The sequence below is a fragment of the Asparagus officinalis genome, chromosome 10, assembly GCF_001876935.1.
Source record: "Asparagus officinalis chromosome 10, Aspof.V1, whole genome shotgun sequence".
Taxonomy (NCBI): Eukaryota; Viridiplantae; Streptophyta; class Magnoliopsida; order Asparagales; family Asparagaceae; genus Asparagus; species Asparagus officinalis.
In genome coordinates, this window is record NC_033803.1 from 22633353 (window position 1) to 22658319 (window position 24967).

General features: G+C 37.4%; 1 protein-coding gene and 1 long non-coding RNA gene across 2 annotated transcripts; one reads left to right on the plus strand and one right to left on the minus strand.

Moving 5' to 3' along the window:
* Positions 1497-2814, minus strand: LOC109826548 (zinc finger BED domain-containing protein RICESLEEPER 2-like). The gene is made up of 2 exons (XM_020393577.1): positions 1594-2814; positions 1497-1532 (listed from the first exon to the last, which is right to left on the minus strand). Exons 1-2 carry the CDS (start codon positions 2812-2814, stop codon positions 1497-1499), a joined length of 1257 nt encoding a protein of 418 aa, XP_020249166.1.
* On the plus strand, positions 3865-4020 carry LOC109825811. Its single transcript, XR_002243102.1, has 2 exons — positions 3865-3907; positions 3957-4020. It is a non-coding gene; the product is annotated as an uncharacterized LOC109825811 (long non-coding RNA).

Sequence of the window (24967 nt, forward strand, 5' to 3'; positions counted from 1 at the left end):
ACAGAACATTAGGGGTGAGCACGGTTCGGTTCAGGTCGGTTTTTACCAAAATTTGAACAACCGAACCGAACCACCTATAATTCAAAACCGAACCGAACCGTTGCAAATCGGTTCGGTGAGGTTCGGTTCGGTTTGTTCGGTAACTTCATCAAGTATAACAATCAATGGCACAAATATTGCTTGTCCCAAGAGTTTATATCCAGGCATCCAAGCAAATAAACACAGCAACAAGTTGTTGACATTGATTTTTTGAAAGCAAACACAAAGCTAGGTTGCCTTTGTTCATATAATATAACATCATGAATAACAACAATTGAATCTAGAAGCAAGTGGGAATTAATATAGCATCATGTAATAAGCACCAATTGAATAGAAGCAAGTGGGAAGTACCCAACAGGAAATAAGCACCAATGTAGAGTTAAAGTTTACATAGTAACACTTTATCCTAACAAGAATCACAGAGAAGACATCAGTACATCACCAACAGGAATGTAGAGTTAAAGTTTACATACTAACATGAAAACTGTAAATAGAAGAGAACAATCACAGAACGAGGTACAAAATGTAAATCACGGCCAAAGTGTAAATCACAGAACGAGGTACAACATTCTGACTTAACCTCCAGATTGAGCTGAACTTTTTTGAACACAAGCTTTAGAAAACATTCTGAATTTAGCTATTAATGGCCATCAATAACATCTCCTCTGCAATGTATTCTTTTTGCTGATAGTGTAGTGGAAATGATGATGGTTGTGCTTTTGTTGAAAGCAAGGGTGGTAACTCTGGAGTGATTGTTGTGTACGTGAATCAAAGGTACCTGACAAGAAATCAATCTTTTGTCACTGGAAATCGAGTAAATATCAAATTCTCGTGAGGAACCTCTTTGAGCAAGCTATAATCACAACCATTCCTTCAACTGACCTGCATTTGCTTATTACATTCTATAGAAAACTCACACTTATAGTTCATTATTAATGTCATACTCTTATAGATCTCATTATGTAATTCATGCAAGTGAAATGCAAAAGACTCGAGGTGCATACTAGGCCTTATCCTAGAAACATGCAACCTAAACTCTGGCTCTCTAAATGGGCTATTGAAGGAGCATATGCTTTTTGTTTTCGTTAAGCGTTTTAGGCTATGAAGGAGTTAACAGTAACACTATCTTTTCCCCCTAAACGTTAAACACGTAAGTGTTAGATTTTCTAAAACTAATCACAGAGAACAATTATTACCTGTGTTCTTCCATGAAAGCTCTTACAAATCCGTGATTGTCGGTTCAATTGAAAGCTTGCCCAAATCTGAAAGATAAACAAATAAAAAGTTAATAAAAATCAAATCATTTAACATACAAAAACATAAATGATAAATACCTATGTCTAACTTCTCAAGATCATCCAAATCTTCTTCAAAGCAAATTTTGCTCGAACCCGGCGTAGCCAACAAGTTTCGAAGCCAATCGGAAGTGCATACTAAGCTTTGTACCATTCTCGGAGTCAATGAGCTCCTAAATGGATCAAGTACTCGGCCACCTGTACTAAAAGCAAATTCAGAAGCAACTGTGGAGATTGGAATAGCCAATACATCACGAACCATCCGAGAGAGAATTGGGAACCTTGCACTATTAACTTTCCAATAAGCTAAAATATCAAAGTTACTTTGATCGGCTTCAACATCCTCGCTTAGAAATTTTTCCAACTCTGATTTTGCTTCGACACTTCCTTTTGCGGCTTTCAAACTTTTAAACTGACTTCTTACATCGGTTATTTGATTAACATCACCACTGTCAATATTATTAGATGAAGCACCAATTGATTGCTCACTTGTATTTATTTCAGTTCCATATTTAATCTTGTAGTCATTGAATAATGCAAATGCGACATCTTTGATGAATTTTAACTTATCAACACTTTCTTTCTCACCATATGTAAGCTCAAGAATAAAAGTCACAAAATCTTCTTTATTTCGTGGATCTACAAGCGCCGCAATGTAAATCAACATGTTCGTCTTCTCCCAACTTCCCCAATACTTCTCATATTTATCTGTCATTTTATTAGCAATTCTAGCATATGATGCATCATCAGACAATCTCCATTTTTGCAAATCACAAGCAATATTACCAATTTCTTGAAGAAAAAAATTACTTGTCACATATAAGGAACCTGAAACAAGTAATGTTAGCTTGTAAAATTTTTCAAGCAAAATGCATAACCTTCTCACATTAACCCAATCATCCTCCAATGGCATTCCATGAGCTCCATTTCCATTACTTAGTTCAAATCTAAACAAGGGATCCTCCTCACCATATCTTTCAAAAGCTTTTTCATATTTTAGAGCAACGTTCAACATCAAATAAGTGGAATTCCATCTAGTGCATACATCCAAACATAAAGATGAACCAAATTCAATTTTTTCTAGTTCAATGCAAGTTTTGAATTTAGCTAATCTAGAGGGAGATTGCCTCACATATCTCACCGCCGAACGAACACGAGCAACGGAATCCCCCAAACATTTGAGCCCATCACTAACAATAAGATTAACAATATGAGCAATGCATCTCATATGAAGATATTTCTCACCCAACATTATGCCTCCCCAATTGTTGAACCTCTTTTTTAAGTATATAATCATGGTATCATTTGAACTAGCATTATCAACCGTGATGGTGAAAACATTCTCAATTTCCCAATCTAGTAAACACTTCTCGACCACCTTCCCAAGATCATCTCCTTTATGACTTGAAATAGGACAAAAGTTTATTATTCTTTTGTTCAATTTCCAATCATTGTCAATCCAGTGTGCTCTTAAACACATATAATTAATATTTTGAATGGAAGTCCAAGTATCGGTTGTTAGACACACCCTCTGACATGTAGCTTTCAATAAATTCTTCAATTTTTTTTCTTCAAGGTAAATTTCATAGAAATCTCTTTGGATTGTCCAACGAGAAGGAATATGAAATCTAGGGCAAGCGGTTGACATAAAATTTTTAAACCCTAAACCCTCTACTAACTTGAATGGAAGCTCGTCCAAAATGATAAAATAATTGAGGGCTTTTCTTATGGCTCCTTCATCATAACTCCAACTACCAAGGGTTCCTATTTTCGTACTAGATCCACTTTGTGAATCACGATTTGCATGTAAATTTAATAACTTCTGTCGAGTGTCGACATTATGTGGATGCTTTTTGCAAGACTCCATGTGATTGCGAAGAGCTGTAGTACCATTTTTTTTACAATGTGCAAAATACACTTTTTCACAATACTTGCATTTTGCTTTTGGGTCACCATTTTTATCTTTAAACTTAGTAAAATGATCCCATACCTCCGATCTTTCTTTTATTGCTTTCCTTTTAGTCAAAGTCTGAGAGCCTTGTGTAGATTGATTAGAATCAACTTGACTTGCATTTACATTAGGATTCTCCTTTTGAGAAGCCTGCAGATTATTTCAACAATTCAACTGAATTAGGGTTTTTAACTTTTTAGCACACTAATATGTATAAAAGCAAAATTATGATTTTTATCAAAATTATGTACCACTACTAATAATATACAATCTTGTTCCTAAAATTGAAATTGCATCAATCTTGCTGCTACAGATATAAAGTATGAATCCACAACTTCCAGTAATGTACACCACATCATAATAAAGTATGAATCCAACAAGGCAACAACTTTCATGAAAACAACCACTATACAGTTATCACTTAAAATTGAAAATGTCATCATCTTTGTAATGTGAGAAGTGAGAACCAGACTGAAAGAGGGTATACACTGACTCACTATACAGTTTAAAAATTACAACAAAAACTATCTGAATGAAGATATGAAGGACAAATAGGTGATGAAATTTCTCAGTTGAGAATTACAACAAAAACTATCTGAATGAAGATATGAAGGACAAATAGGTGATGAAATTTCTCAGTTGAGATGTAGAAGAGTGATGTACAGTAATAGGTGATGAAATTTCTCAGTTGAGATGTAGAAGAGTGATGTACAGTTGATTCTTCAATTCAAAACCTGAAAAATGAATCTTTATAATGTGAGAACCAGACTGAAGTCACTGAACAACAAAAACTATCTGAACATCACATTCAACACTGAAAGAGGGTAATTTCAGTTTATACCTCTGCCTTGGCCGTGGGTGTGGGTGTGACGGGTGTCCCCAAAGCCGGAGATAGATCCGGAGGAGATGTTTCGGCCTCGGGTGTCCCCATGAAGACTGCGGAGTGTCGAGCGGCGGATCTGAGGAACTGAGGAGAGTCGGAGTCGACTGAGTGAGAGAGGCGGACAGAGAGTGAGAGAGCGACTGATCGAATTGTTGAGTGGCGGAGTTGACGAACTGAGGAGTCGGAGTCGACGGAGGACTAAGGACTGAGGAGTTAGAGAGAGGAACTGAGGACTGAAGAGTTAGAGAGAGGAACTGAGGACTGAGGAGTGAGGAGTGAGGAGAGGAGAGGATGAGGATCGAGCGACGAGTGGGAACTGGGAAGGGAGTCTGGGAGTGGCGGCTGAAATTGGGAATGAGATCTAGGGTTTAGGTGATGAAATGTGACTTGAGTATCAGGGAAGGGATTCACGGGTCGGGTCTCTCAGACTCTGGGGTGTTATGTTAATGTGTTATTATCGGTCGGTTCGGTTATTTCGGGTTGAAAAGATTTCAACCCGACCCGAACTGTCATATAAGTAAAACCGAACCAAACTCTTGATTTCGGTTCGGTTCGGTCGGTTTTTTCGGTTTGGACCGAACCGTGCTCACCCCTACAGAACATACATGATCACAATTGAAAATAACATTAAGAAATGAATATAGATAGAAACACATCAATACATATAGACAAACAACAGATGTAAATCATAATAATAATCAATAGCCGAATAAAACGATACACAATAATTACTAGCATACAACAATTATATAAAACATAATAAAAAAAACATAATTATATATTCGACAACCAATATGATAAATTAGAAATATTAGTAATATTCATAATATAAACAAGATACAACAACAATAATAATCACTATATAAAATCAATTTAGACATAGTAGTATATTGTGTAGTAGTCAAAAATCACATAAATATAAACAGCGTAATATACATAAATAAAATGTATAATACATAAAACATGAACTATAAAAGATAAAATAGATTTATAAACAAATAAAAATATACAATACAACACTGTATGTGATACATAAAATAATATAATAAATAATACAGAAATGAATACAATTAAATGATATATAAGTCAAATCAAGAAAATATAGTTGTAAGAATATTAACACATATAATAACGACCGGTACGAGGAAATAGAAGTTATACAAAGAGAGGGTAATCGCGAAATGATGGGACAAGAACCGTGGAAAACTCCGGAGTCAAAGAGTGATGAGATAGGGACGGAATATAATCTATCAAGAGAATAGGATAATGGCTCAAGATTAGTCTTACGGATGAAATATGATATGTATCTAAGTTGTCTGTTATATTCTCACTAGTGGAAACTCGGGACCGTGACCGGAACCGTGACCTGCATGGGCCACCAAAAAAAACCTATCACGCCCCGCTTCCCAAAATATCGGGGAATCGGAACGTGAACAAGCCCGCGACGTATTAGATTGAGAAGAAATATACACTATCTTTTTTTCTTTTCTCCTCAATCCAATACGCTAAGCGTCTGAAAATAATACAATACAAAGACACAGGTCCCCGATCACAATCAGCAAGAATATAATAGACAAACTCAGAATAAAATAATACATATCACAAATGAATATCATCCAAGACATAATATTCGGGTCAAACATGCCCTTATACAAAAACTATCTGAATGAAATACTGGAAAATATAAAAATACACTGATCAAAAGGAAATGAAGGTGCTACAAAACAAACTGAAAGGAATGACTAAGCTTCGGCTTCTTCTTCTGCTACGTCTGCAAGGCACTCATGTTGAGAATCCTCTGGCTCCTGACGATCTCCCAGCTAGACTTGTTCTTCCTCTAAGTCTGACGTACACTAGAGAAAACAAGTGTATGTCAGGTGCATGATGCACGGCAAGACCCGACCCCACAAGGAAAATAGAACAAACGGAAATCCAATGCGAAAAACGATACGATAACAGAAACAACAAAAGAACGTACAATTGAAATCCACAATTCAACATGAAAACACTACTAAATTATGATAACATAAAGCATCCAGAATCGATCAGGTAACTAGATCATGTAGCTAGCGATCAGAACAATCATACAAGTAACATGGGTATATACTAGATGGAATTAATACTTAAAAATCTACAACTCGAGATGTAGTACGTCGAGCGAAATAATCCAAACAAGGAAACCCTCATGTATATACCATATGTCTCAAATTATAGATAATTAAATATTAATCCCGATCTATGTATAAGAGAAAAACAACTGGCCTACATCTCACAAGAATCCATAATCACCTCAAGTAACAAGGTCATGTAACTAGCCATTCTATAACAGGTCACTGGTACAAATCTCACACAGAGTCAACATTCATATCATCTTATAACTGATTGTTCGCACATCATCCAAGCAAATAAATTCATGAACCAAAGTAGCGACACCGATCTACTTTGACTCAACAAACCAACCCCAGTGGCGACACCGATCCACTGGTACGAGCCTGGAAGATATATCAACAACCATATCCAATCACATGAACAAAGACTTTCCCACCCCAACTCTTCTTGCTTTTCTAAGTCAACACAACACATGTCTCTAGGTCACACAAGGCCACTATGGTCATGACTGCTAATGGTTCTCAATCACAGCAAGGCAATAGTAATGTAACAATTCATGTGCAATAATATCATGACATATCATGTAATAATGATTTGTTATAGTATATATATATAGGTATATATGAAAATAGTAATATTATAATGCACTAGAAATGATGAAGAAGAAATCCTTCAGTCAAGTCCGACGATAGATAGATCGATGCAGAATAAAGAAACAACTACTAACTGTCGAAAAGGAAGTATACACGCTAAATGAGGAAGCGATCCAACCAAAGAAAATATAGAAAATAATCATAAGTATAATGACGACATAACAAGGAATCCTACGACGTCAACGGGGAGAATCTCAAGATCTAGTTCCATTGTAGATAGGTCGGCATAGGAAACGAGAAGCGACTTCGGATTCAATTTCGAATAATTGAGCAATAGAATGAATGAAAGAGTCTAAACAAATCATCCTAGGTGTAGAGGGGCTCAAATCAGGATTGTCAATAAATCAGGACGTTAATCTCCCCTCCCTATTTTAGTGAGAACGGCGAAATCGCCTACAAGAATAAAGTCGGTTCATCTCCACAATTTGGAGGAAATCAAGGCGTATAGCCGACACAGGAATGAAACCAAATATATAGGCACGAAGACCATCCACCGCAATGATACACAGCCATAAATGAGTCAACGAATACAATACAAGTCCATCAATAATATACAAGGCCGGCGATTAATTATACAAGGCTGCAAACAATAGTACGTTTCCCGGCAGCGAATTGCAAAGCAAACCTGTATGGAATTCTAGGCTAATATATTCAAGCATAAGTATAAGGAAGCACGACAAAGATGTGATATCAGACAATAACACGAATCAAATGAGTAATCACATGAAATATAATTACGAGTCTCAATATGACATGAACATGACTGTATGGGATAACTATGAATCGGACGTGCATGTATAGTATAATAATTTCTTTTAAAATATCTATTATTATAATAACTCAAAATAAACCATTTAATTCTAAACTAACCTTTAAAAATAATTAGCTTATTAATTTCAAAATAATCCTTTACAAAATAATTTCCTTTAAATTATTCCTAATCTTTTAAAATCATAAATCTATTTATTTAAAAGTCCTTTTACAAAATAGTTTCTTTTAAAATATTTCCTCATTATAATTAATTCTAAAAAAATATTCTTTGAAATTATTCTTTTTTTATCATTTTCAAAAAAACACCTCATAATTAATATCGTTCATCAAACAATCCCACGCAGATATATCACAACATACAACATAATTATAATACAGTCTAAACATGCATATAATTAATTCGCAGATCTAAAATTGAATTAACAAGTCCAGAGAAGTAGGATCTTGCCTCGGGGTTCGTCGAACGAATCGACACTGATGGCGCGGGTCGGATCTGACGCGGTGGTGCGCGACGTCGGGGAACTCTGATGAGGGGCTGCGGGATCTCAGCGACGCTCGTCGATGACGAGGGAGCGGACTGGGACTGAGCACGACACGGCGGTGACGGCGTCTGACAAGGGGCAGGGTCGACGGGGAGGGGTTTGGGCCAACGAACTGACGTCGACGCTGGTCCGAGTTCGTCGGAGGAGCTGCGAACTCGAGAGGGGGCTGTGGATCTCAGGCGGTGGTGGCGTCGGGCTTGGAGCTCGTGGAGGTGCGAGTGCAGCGGCCGTGGGGCGGAGCCGAGCAGCGCATCGTGGGCGTCGGGTGAAAGGAGAGGGGCGGCAACCTTGGAGGCACGGTGGAGGTTGCGGTTTGTGGCGACGAAACGGAGGCTCAAGCGGTGGGGCGCGTGTGCGTGGTCTCCGACGAGGAAGAGAGGACGGAGGAGAGAAGGGGATGGGCAGTTGTTTTGTATTGAAAAGATAGAGAGAGAGAGAGGAGAGGAGCAGAGAGAGAGAGAGAGAGAGAGTAAGAAAATGAGAGTGATTGAGATTATTTTAAAGAGAGAGAAAAAGAGCTCGTGAGTGAGAGAGAGAGAGAGCACGATAGATAAAAAAAGAAGAGGGGGAAACACGAGGAGAGAATTGCGGGAAATGAGGAGGAAATTAAGGAGTGATTTAGGGGAAGTGGGGTAGGAGAGAGAGAGAGAGATGAAGAGAGAGAGAGAGATACAGAGTGATATACCAGTAAGGGGGAAACGCAGGGAAAATACCCCTATATAAAAAAATATACAAGAAAAATTATTCAAATAAATATTAAAAATTTATGATCAAAATAATAGTAACAATAAGAATAATTAACTATTAATTTAAAATTTTTACCAAAACAATTAAATTTATAATTAGAAAAACTATTAAAATAATATAATATCGTATTTTTAAATCGTAGAAATTTCTAGAGAAATGAGGAAAATTACAAATACTCTTTTAGAAAAATAATATTTAATATTTAAATACCAGAAAATTATTTAAACCAGTATTAGAAATTTACGGTAATTACATCCTACCCCCCTTAAAACAAATTCCGTCCTCGAAATTAAAATAAAAGTAATGCAGAAAGAATCCAAGGATAGAGATATGGAACGATATCCATAAACAGAGGAGAATATAAAATAAAAACAACACAATGTAAGATACAAGATGTGACAGCTAAAATATCGCTATCGCATTTCAGACTCGTAACAAAGGCCCAATAAATACTATGATACAAACATATTTAACTGTGTGAACTTGTTATACCGTACTTGTAAATATATAAATGATACAAACATATTTAACTGTGTGAACTTGTTATACCGTACTTGTAAATATATAAGCAATCTAATCAATATAAAGTATAAGATTTAACTGTGTGAACTTGTTATACCGTACTTGTAAATATATAAGCAATCTAATCAATATAAAGTATAAGGTAAACAATAATATAGAATCAAAACAATAGGTACAATATAAATAAACAATCATATAGAGCGAATCATACAAATAATATACGAGCATTCATAGAAACAAAGCAGAAACATATTAAGTAAGAATAAAATCAAGTAAGAACAATAAATCTAAGGCAAACACAAAAATAAGTCAAATACGATAGAACAGACATACACATAAACAACATAATTAGAAAAGTCAAAAATCTGAAATACATAACAGTTTAAACAAAACATAATAGCATGATATAATAATGGTTAATCAAAACAAAAGAAATTTAATTATGAAAAAATACAATCAATACAGGTTCAAACTAAAGATATTAAAAACACAATGTAAGATACAAAATCAATAAAAATGAGTAAACAAACGAAAACAAACATCAACGGGATCATATAACAAAATAAAATAATATATAATAAGTATGAATCAAATATAATAGGAAAACAATCATAAAGCAATTGGAATAATAATAATACAACAAAATAAACACAAATAAAAGAAAACATATTTAATTGATGGAATGATAAAAAGTAGTCTGAAACATAGAAAAGATACAAAGATAGTCAAGTATAAGTAGCTAAACACAATTATTAATTATACAATCAAATAATCATGTAAAGCAGTATGCAAAATTTAGCAGATAAATAATTCATTACACAAATATTAGGAATTTACAAATTGTATACACAGAAATTAGAATGCGACAAATAATATAATTGTGTAAAAATAAGCAGCACAATGCAAGTGGAATATTAGAAGGTAATTGAATATAAACCAAAAAGATATAATATACAAAACAATACGAAGCCGATAATCATGGAAGGACAAGGTGATATAACACAACAACATATAAGAAATGAATTATATGTAGTATATCATATCAAAAACAAAATAAATAATTATAGACGTATCTCACAGCAATAATTATCGAAAACACACACTTTATGTAAATATTATGACTATTGGGTACATAATATTATGACTAGAAAAATGAAGCAACAAACTTGACAAGGAACAAAATATATATAAGTAAGTATTAAGATGAATAAGAAACTGTATTTAGAAAATAAGCAACCATAACATCAACAAAACTAAAAACATGAAATGATTGATAAATTAAATCAAACAATGATGATACATATAATTGGAAGTAAAGAATAAAATGAAATATAGTAAATGAAACTACTTTATACGTAATAAAACAAGCTAGCAAGTTAATAATATACTTATTATATATTATACAATAGCTGACAATGATAATGTAAAATGACTGAAATATACTAAACACGAGAATGACACAATATTACTAGAAAAGCACAAGATATAAAACAAGAATGCAGAACAATCAAGCAAAAGGATAATAAAGATTATAATAAGGTATACAGAACATACATGATCACAATTGAAAATAACATTAAGAAATGAATATAGATAGAAACACATCAATACATATAGACAAACAACATATGTAAATCATAATAATAATCAATAGCCGAATAAAACGATACAGAATAATTACCATTGAGCTTATTGTATTTACATTCATAGTATAATTTAGGGTTGTGGGTTTGTGACATTGAGAGTGAGCTTAATTGAGTTCTCATCTTGTTTAGAGAAGAATCAATTGATTTATATTGTGCCTAATTGTGAGGATTCACTTGTAATACACTTGTACACCGAGAGAAGTGTGTGGTGAGAGACGGGGTCGAATCCAAGAGGAGTGGCGTCGGTTGACGTGCCTAGGGAGAGGTTGTAACCGAGCACTTGAGGAGGAAGACACGGGCTAGGACCAACACTTAGTGTGTGAGGTGTGATTGCATAGTGATTGTATTGTGAGGTGTAAACGTTGTTCGGGTGAACGTAGAAAACCCGGTTGTGATAGTGGAGATCTCCTCGAGGTGAGGAGCGGAGACGTAGGTCGTGGGGACCGAACTCCCTCCGTGATCATATCGTTTTGTTTGTGATTGCATTGGCGTTCTTATTCTTGTTTTCATATCTTATATCGCCTTTGTGTATTGCTCATCATATTACCCTATCACTTGTGTAGATTGTTTATTTTACCCTTGTGTTAGTTCATATATCCTTGCTCATATATTTGTATGAGTTTATATATCCTTGCACATATTTCTATCATATAGGATATATCTTGTTGTTCATATTACTTATCCTAGCTCATATACATTATTGTATTTCATACTTGCTAGGATAACTTATTAATTAATTTTAATTGGTATTTAATCGGATTAGATTAGCATAAGACCCTAATCACCCCCCTCTGGGTCTAACAAAGAATACTTTGATTACTAAATTGGCTATTAGCTTAGTAAAATTATACGAATAATGAATTAATAATAAAATTCGAAACCTTAAAGTATCATCTCAAAAGGCTAATGAATGGCATGGCCATGGGAGGTTTGTAACAACATTACACAAACTATAAAGCCATAACACCACACACTCATACCGAAAATAACAACTCCTATTCAAAGAAAAATATAAAAATAAAACGATATTGATATAATATGATCTACAAAAAAAATACAAAAATAAGAGAAACGAAACAGAAGAGTAACACGATGTAAAACAATACAAGTTAAAATAATGAAAAATACAAATCTGATAAGAAGAACATAAATGAAAGACTCAATGCATTTAAATAAGTAACGAATAAATTGATAGTATAAAACTCAAAATACATTAACACATACAAAAATCGTAGAATACACTAAAATATAAATGCTTACTAACAATATTAACACTCACAAACATACTACTAGATAAAGAAGTATAATATATAAAAACAAAAACTATGAAAGGTAAATTAAGTATATAAGCAAATGAAAACATAAGAAGAACATAATTCCGTATAACAAAAACACTGATATATTGTAGACAAACATACAATGAATGATTGATGAACATGTGAATATAAACACCGATAATACATGAAATAGAACACGATTAAACACTGATAATACATGAAATAGAACACGATTACACAAATATTAGGAATTTGCAAATTGTATACACAGAAATTAGAATGCGACAAATAATATAATTATGTAAAAATACGCAGCACAATGCAAGTGGAATATTAGAAGGTAATTGAACATAAACCAAAAAGATATAATATACAAAACAATACGAAGCCGATAATCATGGAAGGACAATGTGATATAACACAACAACATATAAGAAATGAATTATATGTAGTATATCATATCAAAAACAAAATAAATAATTATAGACGCATCTCACAACAATAATTATCGAAAACACACACTTTATGTAAATATTATGACTATTGGGTACATAATATTATGACTAGAAAAATGAAGCAACAAACTTGACAAGGAACAAAATATATATAAGTAAGTATTAAGATGAATAAGAAACTGTATTTAGAAAATAAGTAACCATAACATCAACAAAACTAAAAAGATGAAATGATTGATAAATTAAATCAAACAATGATGATACATGTAATTGGAAGTAAAGAATAAAATGAAATATAGTAAATGAAACTACTTTATACGTAATAAAACAAGCTAGCAAGTTAATAATATACTTATAATATATTATACAATAGCTGACAATGATAATGTAAAATGACTAAAATATACTAAACACGAGAATGACGCAATATTACTAGAAAAGCACAAGATATAAAACAAGAATGCAGAACAATCAAGCAAAAGGATAATAAAGATTATAATAAGGTATACAGAACATACATGATCACAATTGAAAATAACATTAAGAAATGAATATAGATAGAAACACATCAATACATATAGACAAATAACAGATGTAAATAAAAATAATAATCAATAGCCGAATAAAACGATACACAATAATTACTAGCATACAACAATTATATAAAACATAATAAAAAGAACATAATTATATATTCAACAAACAATATGATAAATTAGAAATATTAGTAATATTCATAATATAAACAAGATACAACAACAATAATAATCACTATATAAAATCAATTTAGACATAGTAGTATATTGTGTAGTAGTCAAAAATCACATAAATATAAACAGCATAATATACATAAATAAAATGTATAATACATAAAACATGAACTATGAAAGATAAAATAGATTTATAAACAAATAAAAATATATAATACAACACTGTATGTGATACATAAAATAATATAATAAATAATACAGAAATGAATACAATTAAACGATATATAAGTCAAATCAAGAAAATATAGTTGTAAGAATATTAACACATATAATAACGACCGATATGAGGAAAGAGAAGTTATACAAAGAGAGGGTAATCGCGAAATGATGGGACAAGAACTGTGGAAAACTCCGGAGTCAAAGAGTGATGAGATAGGGACGGAATGTAATCTATCAAGAGAATAGGATAATGGCTCAAGATTAGTCTTACGGATAAAATATGATATGTGTCTAAGTTGTCCGTTATATTCTCATTAGTGGAAACTCGGGATCGTGACTGGAACCGTGACCTGCATGGGCCACCACTAAAACCTGTCACGCCCCGCTTTCCAAAATACCCGGAAATCGAAATGTGAACAAGCCCGCGACGTATTAGATTAAGAAGAAATATACACTATTATTTATTTCTCTTTCTTTTCTTCTCAATCCAATACGCTAAGCGTCTGGAAATAAATACAACGCGAAGTCACAGGTCCCCGATCACAATCAGCAAGAATATAATAGACAAACTCAGAACAGAAAATATACATATCACAATGAATAACATCCGAGACATAATATACGGGTCAAATATGCCCTTATACAAAACTGAACCAATGAATACTGAAGAGATACAAAATACATCGTTCAAGCAGGAATAGAAAGAACTACAAAAGTAACTGGAACCATCAACTAATAAATAAAAATAATAGGCTTCGACTCCTTCTTCTACTCCATCTACAAGGCACTCCTACTGAGAATCATCCGGCTCCTGGCGATCTCCCAGCTGAACCTGTTCTTCCTCTAAGTCTGACGTACACCAGAGAAAACATGTGTACGTCAGCGTGTATGGCACACGGCAAGACCTGACCCCACAAAGAAAATAGAACGAACGGAAAACCAATGCGAAAAACGATACGATAACAGAAACAACAAAAGAACGTACAACTGAAATCTACAAATCAACATGAAAATACTACTAAATCATAATAACATAAAGCATCCAAAATCGATTAGGTAACGAGTCATGCAGCTGGCGATTAGACTAATCATCCAAGTCACAAGGTCATACACTAGATGAAATTAATACTTAAAAATCTACAACATGAGACGTAGTACGTCGACCAAAATCGATTAGGTAACGAGTCATGCAGCTGGCGATTAGACTAATCATCCAAGTCACAAGGTCATATACTAGATGGAATTAATACTTAAAAATCTACAACTCGAGACGTAGTACGTCGAGCGAAATAATCCAAACAAGGAAACCCTCATGTATATACCATATGTCTCGAATTGTAAATAATTAAATATTAATCCCGATCTATGTATGAAAAGAAACACAACTAGCTTATATCTCACAAGAACTCATACTTAGCCAAGAAACGAGTCATGTAATTAGCCATCCTATAACAGGTCACTGGTTCACATCTCACATAGAGTCAATGTTCATATTATTGGATACTGACTGTTCACAAATCCCCTACGTGCATCCAATCCCGCTACACATGCGGCCTATAGGACTACACGTAAACCGTTTTCTGCCTGGTTCGAACTTCAAACAGAACCCGGGTGAAGAAACGATTTCACTGACTAAAGTGATGTACACACTTCACTTTAGCCCTACAAACCAACCCCGGTGGCGACACCAACCACGGGAGCGAGCCTGGAAGATACATCAACAATCTTATCCGATCACATGAACATTAACTTTCCTATCCCAACTCTCTTGTTTTTCTAAGTTATCATACACACAGGTTTCTAAGTCTTAAACAGGACACACCAGGCCACACTAGTCATGAATTTCTAACGGTTCTCGAACATAACAAAGAGTAATAAATGCAACTAATCATATACAACAAGATCATAGCATATCACATAATTAAAATTAAGAAACATAAATCATGAAAAATTCATAATAATCCTTTTTCTAAAATAAATCTTTTAAAAATATTTATAAATGTCCTAAAATAATTCATTTTATAAAACTTTCTTAAATTACTGAAATTATTCTAAATTGATAATTTTTCTAAAATAAATTCTTTTAAATTATTTACAATTATTCTAAAATAATTCTTTTGTCAAATAAATTCTATTAATTTATTATAATTTCTCTAAAATGATTTTTCACCAAAATAATAATTATTTTAAATTGATTATTTTGTTAATAAATTCTTTAAAATTATAAATTAATCTAAAATAATTTTATTTTATTTTATCTTTATAGTATCCTATTAATCAAAAATATTATTTTTAATATCATGTTTCAAATAAAGTTCATACTGGTCATTACAGCTGTATGTAGTACAATGTGAATGGTCAATACGTCAGTTCGGTCTCCCAGTCCGTTCTCCTGCTTCCACGACAGCTTCCTATACGTCCTATAGTTCCCTCGTATTCAATATGTTCACGCACATGTTCCGTATTTTGCTAACGAATAATTATTCGGCGGAAACGTAGTTCGTACTGCATAATTCCCAATCTATGATCATTCTAAAATTTCATACTGAGTAAGAATAGGGATCTTGCAAGCCAACGGAATTAATTGTACACCCGGATTCTAAGCAACTTGCAGATGATAAGTCAAAAAGCAGTATCGGGATCTCTGCTCCGGTTGATTCGTCGAACGAATCGACGTCGACAGCGCGGAACGGATCTGAGCGCGGGCAAAGCCGCGATGAGGCAGGCGAGGAGGGACACTGTAGTGCTAGCCCGAGCTCGGACCCGGCAGACGGGGCCAGGCAGCGGGGCTGAAGCCTGTTCTGGTTGGGCTGGGCGACGGCCGGCCGCAAGGGGCGGAGGATCTGGGCGTCTGGATTCAGGTGGTCGTCGACGCCAGTTGAAGGGTTGATCCATCCCAATAATTGAGCGAGCTAAGGGCTGCTGTGTGTGTGCCAGAGCAAGCTCGCGGTGGCTGCTCAGCGGTGGCTACTGCGCTGTCGCGGGCACAGCAAGGAAGGCGGAGGGAGCAGGGCGTACAAGAAAACACCACAAACGGCTTGTAGATCTGGAGGAGGAAAGCGCCGGTCAGTTGGCGCTCGCGGTCGGGTTTGGCCAGCGCTCACGGTGGTGGGACAGTGCGCGAACTCGCGGAGGAGTTGGCGGCGAGGTTGGCGATAAGAGGCGGCGCTGGCGCTAGTCGGAGGCGAGAGGCTGCGGAAGCTCAACGGCTGCTAGTGGCGTTTGCGAGTAGCTGCAGCGGCGGGCGTCAGAGCCGGCGACACGAGCAGGAGGTGGCGGAGCTCGGAGCTGAGCACGGAGCGGAGGCAGGGCGCGCGTTCTGTGGAAGGGGCGGCGAGCTTTCGGGCGACGCAGCGGGGCCGCGCGAGTTCGACCGGGAAGCTGGCTTGACGTGGTCCGGGGTCGGAGCGGGGTGGCGACGGACGAGCTGTCGGCGGCGCAGGATGCGGAGTTCGAGTCAGGTGCGCGGTTCGAAGGCTGCGTGGTGCAGTCGGTTGAGGGAGTGGGAGGTGATGATGATGGTGAGAGAGGGAGAGGGATAATGAGATGAGAGAGAGAGAGAGATGAGCTGGGTTTAAATAGGAAATTTAATAATAAAAAATTAAAAATAAAAAATAAAATAGTCAGAGATGATATGCGTGGAGCCGTTTTCTTGGAAAAAAAAGAGGAGGGAGAGAACGTGATGAAGGGGTGGTTGTTGGGGTTGAGGTGGCCGGCGATGGTGATTTTGGCGGTGTGGAGAGAGAAAACGAAAGAAAGAGGGAGATGATGATGATGATGGCAGCTGAGGATGAGAAAAGAAAAAGAAAAAAGAAAAAGGAAAATATTATTTATAGGGTTAGGGTTGGGAAATTAAAATAGTTAAAATAAATACTTTTGGGTTCTTAAAAATTAAACAAATTACATAATAATTATCCATAATTAAAAACGTACATGTTGTGCTATTACAACAGTTGATACGAAATAGTCAAAAATACTCGTATTATACAATTAAACGAAAATAATTAATAAATAAAATATATTTACTTACATTTAAAATCCAATAATTATAGGATAATTATACACACAGTAAAACGTATCAGTTGTACTAATACAACCGATAATACGCAACAGATAAATTCCATAAATTTTCACCATATAAAATTAATTTATAAATATTAATATCATTTAAATAAATATAAAACTTAGACTTTAAATCATAGAAAATTGTAGAAATTTGAGAAAAATATAAATACTCTTCCAAAAATAATAATTAAATATTTAAAATACTAGAAAATTATTTTAACTAGTATAAAAAATTCATGGTCCTTACAACTACAAAACTCGAGCCAAATGCTTGGACATAAAAGCAAAAATTGGTCTTTCATTCAAAAAGTTCCATTACAATGTCCTCTATAATTCTTCCACACAAAAAAAAGATGTCTTTAATGCCCTCGACCAAGTCCAGAAGAAGGGTCTGGTCGCCTCCTGGCTGCCGCCAAAGAAGAGTCACCAAGGGAGTCACCAGTCGACCTCAAAGCATCAACTTCTCGTTCCAGTCCCTGGATAGTCCTAAACTGTTTAGAGCTGATGGTCTGGTAGCGCTCCAGCAACTGCTCCATCTCGGCCAGTTCAACCTCCAGGGCAGCAGCCTGTCTCTCTGCCTCTTCCCTGGCTGATCTCTCTACGACCAGCATGTGTTCGAGCCGACGGAATAGAGCCAGCTCTAATGAAGCCCCTTGGGCCTGACAGGCTTGAAAAGCTTGATGAATGTCGTTGCTTGACATTTCCTTCAAACTTTCCTCACCAGCATCACCGTCAGGGCCAGGAGAAGACACGTCTACACCATCCACCTCATCGACCGAAGCAAGAGGTTCTTTGCTGGGTCGACGAGACGATCTAGGTCTCAGGGAAGATTCCCCAGCAAACTCTGCATCCACAGAATCGGCCAAGTACCTTCTTCTATCCCTTGTCTCACTAGGAGAGGGAGCAACCTTGATCACAAGGGGCCTTCTATCATAATCCCCCTCCACATCGAGGTCCCCCTCGATCTTTTCTGAGACTCCCTAGCAGAGCCTTCCCTCTCGGCCCCGAGCCTCCTGTTACATACCTCCACGAACAGAGGAATAGGAGAGCTCGCCCTGACCGTGAAGCCAGTGAAAGACATAATCATAGACATGTCCTCCACCAAGTCCTCTACGTCCAAAGGCTTGGCATAAGAATGGATCTTCTCCAAGGCCTCCTTCTACAGACCACTAAGAGCAATCAGCCTTAGGGCCTCCATGTTTGCCTCCGGCCAGGTCAAGCAGGCAAAGATGTCATCAGCTCCATAAGCCCTACACCATGTCTTCAACCACAATCAACTGGCTAAGAATCCTCAACAACCTTGAGCAAGTTTATACAGAATGAAAGCTTATATCTATTTTACTCGAACCCAACTAAAGTCGACTCCGAGTGAAAAGGGCCATCTGTTATGGTAATTCATCGTCTAAAAGATAAAAATATCGAGAAACTGTCTTCATAAGCCCGAAAGAGCTATGGCCCTAGCCAGTTTAGCAGCCTAAAGCCCAGCCAAGAACAAATCTATTGACCCACCGAGCGACGAGTCATCTTTACTGACGCGAAGCGTGGGATCATTCGACCCTTCATAATCAAGACGATTCTTCAAGAGTTCGCCCGCCTCATAATCGAGACGACTCCTCAAATAGTCGGCTCGACCATCTACTCTGTTGTCTCCTCGGTCAGAAACTCACTCAACTATCTGGTCGGAAAATCATAGGGATGACTCAAAAACCAACCCGTCTCTACTGAGGGGATAAGATCCAACTTAGCTCCCTTCAGATATACATCAATCAACACTACACTATTGATCGATCCCATCAAGATCTCAACTCTGATAAATCTCAGGCATAAACAACTTACTCTGCTCATAAGTCACTTCCCAGGTATTGCTAAGATATCCTCTCTTGTGCTCGAATAACTTCTCTTCCAATCGACAGCCGACATCTGTAAAACAAAGAATAACTAAGCAGTCAGCCTATCTTCTGCCATGCCTCATCTATCAAATCCGGGATATGTTGGAGACATCCTCTCTTGTGCTCGAATGACTTCCCTTTCAGTCGCCAGCTGACATCTGTAAAGCGGAGGATGACTCAGCATCCTGTCTGCTCACCCCACTACCGCCCTCCTATGCATAGTCAAAGCCAAGGGTTAAAATCTCAGGGGCGAAGGACTATAAAAGGAAGGAAGGAGGGTAAGGAAAAGGGTGGCTCTCTGCTCTCCAGGTCTGCTCTCTTTTTTCTTAATCTTGACTCTACTAAGAGGCTTCATTAAATTCGGGGGGATCATTGTCTCCCTCTTGATCCACTTTCTTTTTACTAATAACCCTAAAAGAGTACCTCCTGACAAGGACCTTAATGGTCCCGGGACTCTCCCTCAGACCCCACTCAAGCTCACCAGCTGACTTGACCGTCAAAGGTACTATGGAGGAAACTAGCCCCGCCCTCTTACGGGTTCATTCTTCTTGTTTATACAGAAGAATCGGGAATTTCAGTCTAAGGATCGAACATAAAGTCAGAGGAGGAGTCGGCCCCATCTTTCATCCTCTCACTCTTCATCATCAGCGGATAGCTCTCATCGATTGTGTGATCTCGGACATCAACAGATCCCCTTATTTAAAATTTCATGCCTGATGCTTATTTATTTAATTTTAAAAATAATAATTTTATAATAATACTAAAATAAATTAATCTTAGTTTCATTTTAAAGATCTCGACGACACAATTCCAAATATATAATTATTTCAAAAAGTAGATTAATAATTTTAACTATATTTATTTAAAATTAAACATCTAATTTGAATTACTAAGAATGATGATAAAGTGGTATTTTTTAAGAAATTAAATAGTTAAAAGTGGCAAAATTGTAAATAATAAAAGTTGAATAGTAATTTGTGTTGCGCGCAGCGGAAATTTCGGCAGAGTTTCTGGTGCACAATAAGAGAGAAATATCGATAAGAATTCTTGTTTCTCAAAGGGAACAAGAATCAGAAAGCCTAATATCCCATCAAAGTGGGATATTTGCTCTTCCTCTCGTCAGCTCTAGGACTGCGCGTCGAGGGATCCTAAAAACTATTACAATGGCCACAAACTCAAACAAACCAATTTTACGTGGTTCGGTAAACTGCCTACGTCCACGGGGCAAGGAGGGGGATCTACTATTAGAGAGAAAAAGAATACAATGGGTTTACAACTCTCACAATCTAAACCCTCAAATTAACTCTCTAATCTCTCACAAAAGGATGCCAAAACCCTAAAAGATGGCTGCACAAAATCCTAGGAGAACAAACTGCACACCGCACGAAGCCCTCTGCCGAAGATCAACCAGAGCCGAAAAGAGATCTTCACTTTGCGTTTTTCTCCAAAGCCGCCACTGGTACTTGCACCTTTCCCGCAGCCAACCCTCAATTGCACCATCCTTCACAAAACCCTAGAAGGGTTTTTATAATGCTCTGTACTTAACTTTCGGGTGGGCCTTTGCCTTGATGTCCGCAACGAGAGAAGAAAACAAAACGCGTGATCTGATCTCTTTCATGTGAACCAATTCACACAAATGTCTCTTTCATGTGGTCCCTACTTGCTTCCATCTCTTCACGTGGTCTTGTCTCCCACGCTCTCCAACAATTCTCCACCTCGGTGAAGTTTTCACAAAACTAAGCCAACACCAACCAAACCAAATGTCTCACTTGTTGTGTCCAACACCGTGAAACAATTCACGACAACAGACTCAATCCATAACAAGTCGAGAGCCCAAATGAGAATGCAAACACTCTCCAAATGTCGGTATCAACTCACCAAATCGATCTCACCCCAATCAAAATCCAACCCGGCTGCATCATAAAGACTGCCTACGTATCCTCTTGCCCAAGGAATCAAGCCGAACGTAGTTCACCCAAATGGCCTCCAAAGGCCTCAATCCAATAGAAGAGTTCGCAACCCTTCTCCAATATCATCAACTCTGCGGCTGATAGCACCTCCAATGGCCTCAAACACCTCCACCTGAGGCGAACCAATGACCATATCCAAACTACGTCTGCCAGCTGCACTCGAATCAAAACCCAATTCATCATCTGCATCCAAAACAAATTGATCCCTTAACTGTGTCACCTCAGCTCTCGAATCAAAACCCAATTCATCATCTGCATCCAAAACAAATTGATCCCTTAACTGTGTCACCTCAGCTAGAATCCCAAATGATGCAGTATGATATGGAGTAATCTTCACCCAATGTGGAGTAGCATCACTCTCCACCCGCTGCGATACCTCTAAGGTCTGTCCAAAACTCTCCACCTGCTGAGAGTCAATTAGCTCCCTCATCGAAGCCTCAACCAAAGTGACACTACCAGGCCTATCTTCCAATAGAGTTTTACCTCCAATCACAGCAGTTGACAACTCTTTAATAGGATGACCCAAATATGTCGAAGCCTCTGTCCAGAAACTCTTCTGCAAACCATTACTAGACCACAAACACTGATCCTCCTCCAGCAAGGCACGGTTCTCCAAATTTGTCACCTTATCTAGTTGCCCCAAGATTTCCTTTCCAACGAAGTGTCTCGCAATGCCGTGAGCTCGGCTCCAATGCAGAAATAGGTCCATCTTGTACCTCCCACCAGAATGGAGTACCTTCACCTTTCTGCCAATATCACACTTCTTCAATCTGTTGGATACTACTAGGACTTTCTCCAAAGGGGATTTGGTTGCAACCCAAACACGCCTAGAACAGCCACCAACAAAGGAAACCAAACGCCTATTACCTCCCAATGATGCCCCCTTGGAAGGCCCCCAAACATCCACGTGAACTCCTCCAGAACGACCCTTAGCACGGTGAATAGAGGTGCCACACTTCACCTCGGTCTTCTTGCTCACATCAACATGTTCACTGGACTTCAAACTGCAGGTCTTTGCATCCTCTTTCAATCTATGCGAGAAATCAATACTGGAATGGTCAAGCCCCAAATGTCGCAGTCTAGTCGAATCAACAGAAGTCGTCAGCTCTCCACCTGCCACTATACCTCCAGTCAAGTAATACAGGTTATTTCTCCTGACGCCCTTCATCAAAATACGAGAGTCTCTCGCAATCTCGAGAACCATGTCCTCAACACGAACCTTCAAACCCTCTCCCACCAAAGCTCCAATTGAGATCAAGTTCTTCCTCAAAGTAGGAACATATCTCACATCATTTAACTCTCTAACAGTCCCGTCAAAGATCTTTATGCGAATTCTTTCTATCCCAGGGATCTGGCATGCACGGTTATCAGCCATGTACACCACACCACTATCCACCAGCTTCTCAAAACTGGAGAACCATTCCCTTCTAGGACACACATGATAGGTCGCACCACTATCCAACATCCATTCAGATTTCTCCGAATAACTATCTGTAGGACTGATAGAAAGCGAATAAATAGAAGAGTCAGAATTATTACCATCCGATACGATGTTTGCTTCTGATGATGGTTGCTTCCCTTTTCCCTTCTGCTTATTCTTCATCCATTCGTTGAGCTTTGGGCAGTCTTTCTTCCAATGACCAGTCTCTTTGCACCAAGCACACTGATCTTTTCCTACTATAGAGTGTGACTTCCAATTCTTTCGGTTCAGATTCTTCCCTCTTGCGACCAACGCCTCTGCTACCGACTCAGTCGAATTCTCCTTATCCTTCTTCCGAAGCTGATAATTCACCAATGCAGCAGTGACCTCACTATACGAAAGAGATGCCTTCCCATTAATCAAAGTAAGAACAAAGGTCTCATATTCCTCGTCGGGCAAGGAACTCAACAACAGCAACGCCTTGTCCTCATCTTCAATTATAACATCCACGTTCGCCAAATCCGCAAGAAGATTTGTGTAGTGGTTTATGTGATCTCTAATGGAGGTTCCCTTATTCAACTGGAAACGATAAAGTCTCCTCTTCAAATGCAAGCGGTTCTCAACACTCTTTGTCAGATACTTGCTTTCGAGAATCTCCCAAATCTTCTTCGCAGAAGTCTCATTCATCACATCATATTTTAGATCTTGAGTCAAACAATACCTAATCACACCACACGCCGTTTGATTCATCTTCTTCCAAACCTTCTCTTTAATCTCATCTGGCTTGCCATCTAACTCCAAGGTATCCTCCAAATTCTTCGCGTTCAGCGCATCCAAAACCTCGCATCTCCATAATCCAAAGTTGTTTGTGCCATTAAATTTTTTTCACATCTATCTTCATAGAATGGATATTCAGACTTTGAATGGTCTTCGCGCCAGAAGCACCGCCCTCGACACCCGAAGCACCTTCTTTCCCCGACATCTTACGCACCAACGAACAAAGAATAGATCCAAAACTAAAAGATAGAGTCTTTACCAAAAGATTCCACCTTTATCACCAACGAAGGCCTAAACGGGCCTCCAAATTGATCTACTCCTCCAACCAAACCCTAGATCTGGAATCTGGGCTCTGATACCACTTGTTGTGCGCAGCGGAAATTTCGGCAGAGTTTCTGGTGCACAATAAGAGAGAAAGATCGATAAGAATTCTTGTTTCTCAAAGGGAACGATCTACTATTAGAGAGAAAAAGAATACAATGGGTTTACAACTCTCACAATCTAAACCCTCAAATTAACTCTCTAATCTCTCACAAAAGGATGCCAAAACCCTAAAAGATGGCTGCACAAAATCCTAGGAGAACAAACTGCACACCGCACGAAGCCCTCTGCCGAAGATCAACCAGAGCCGAAAAGAGATCTTCACTTTGCGTTTTTCTCCAAAGCCGCCACTGGTACTGATTGTTCTCGGGAAAAATCGTTGCTTTCTTCATTGATTCCATTGCTATCTTGAATAACTGTTTTACGGTTACAAAGATCCGGTCTTTTTATAAGATCCGGTTACAATGAAAATCAAATAAAAGAAAAGAAAAATTATAACTTTTTATCCTTGTTTGTCGAACAAATCACGAGCTCCTGTTTTACGGTCGCTCGCTTGCGTGGGTTGTTTGCCTGCGCCGGGGCTTATCCGTGATCTAGATCCGGTCGGAGATCCGGTCGGATCTACGCAGTATGACGGGTATTATTTCGCCAAGGAAATAATAGCCGAGGGTACTATTTCGCCAAGGAAATAGTAGCCTTTAATTCT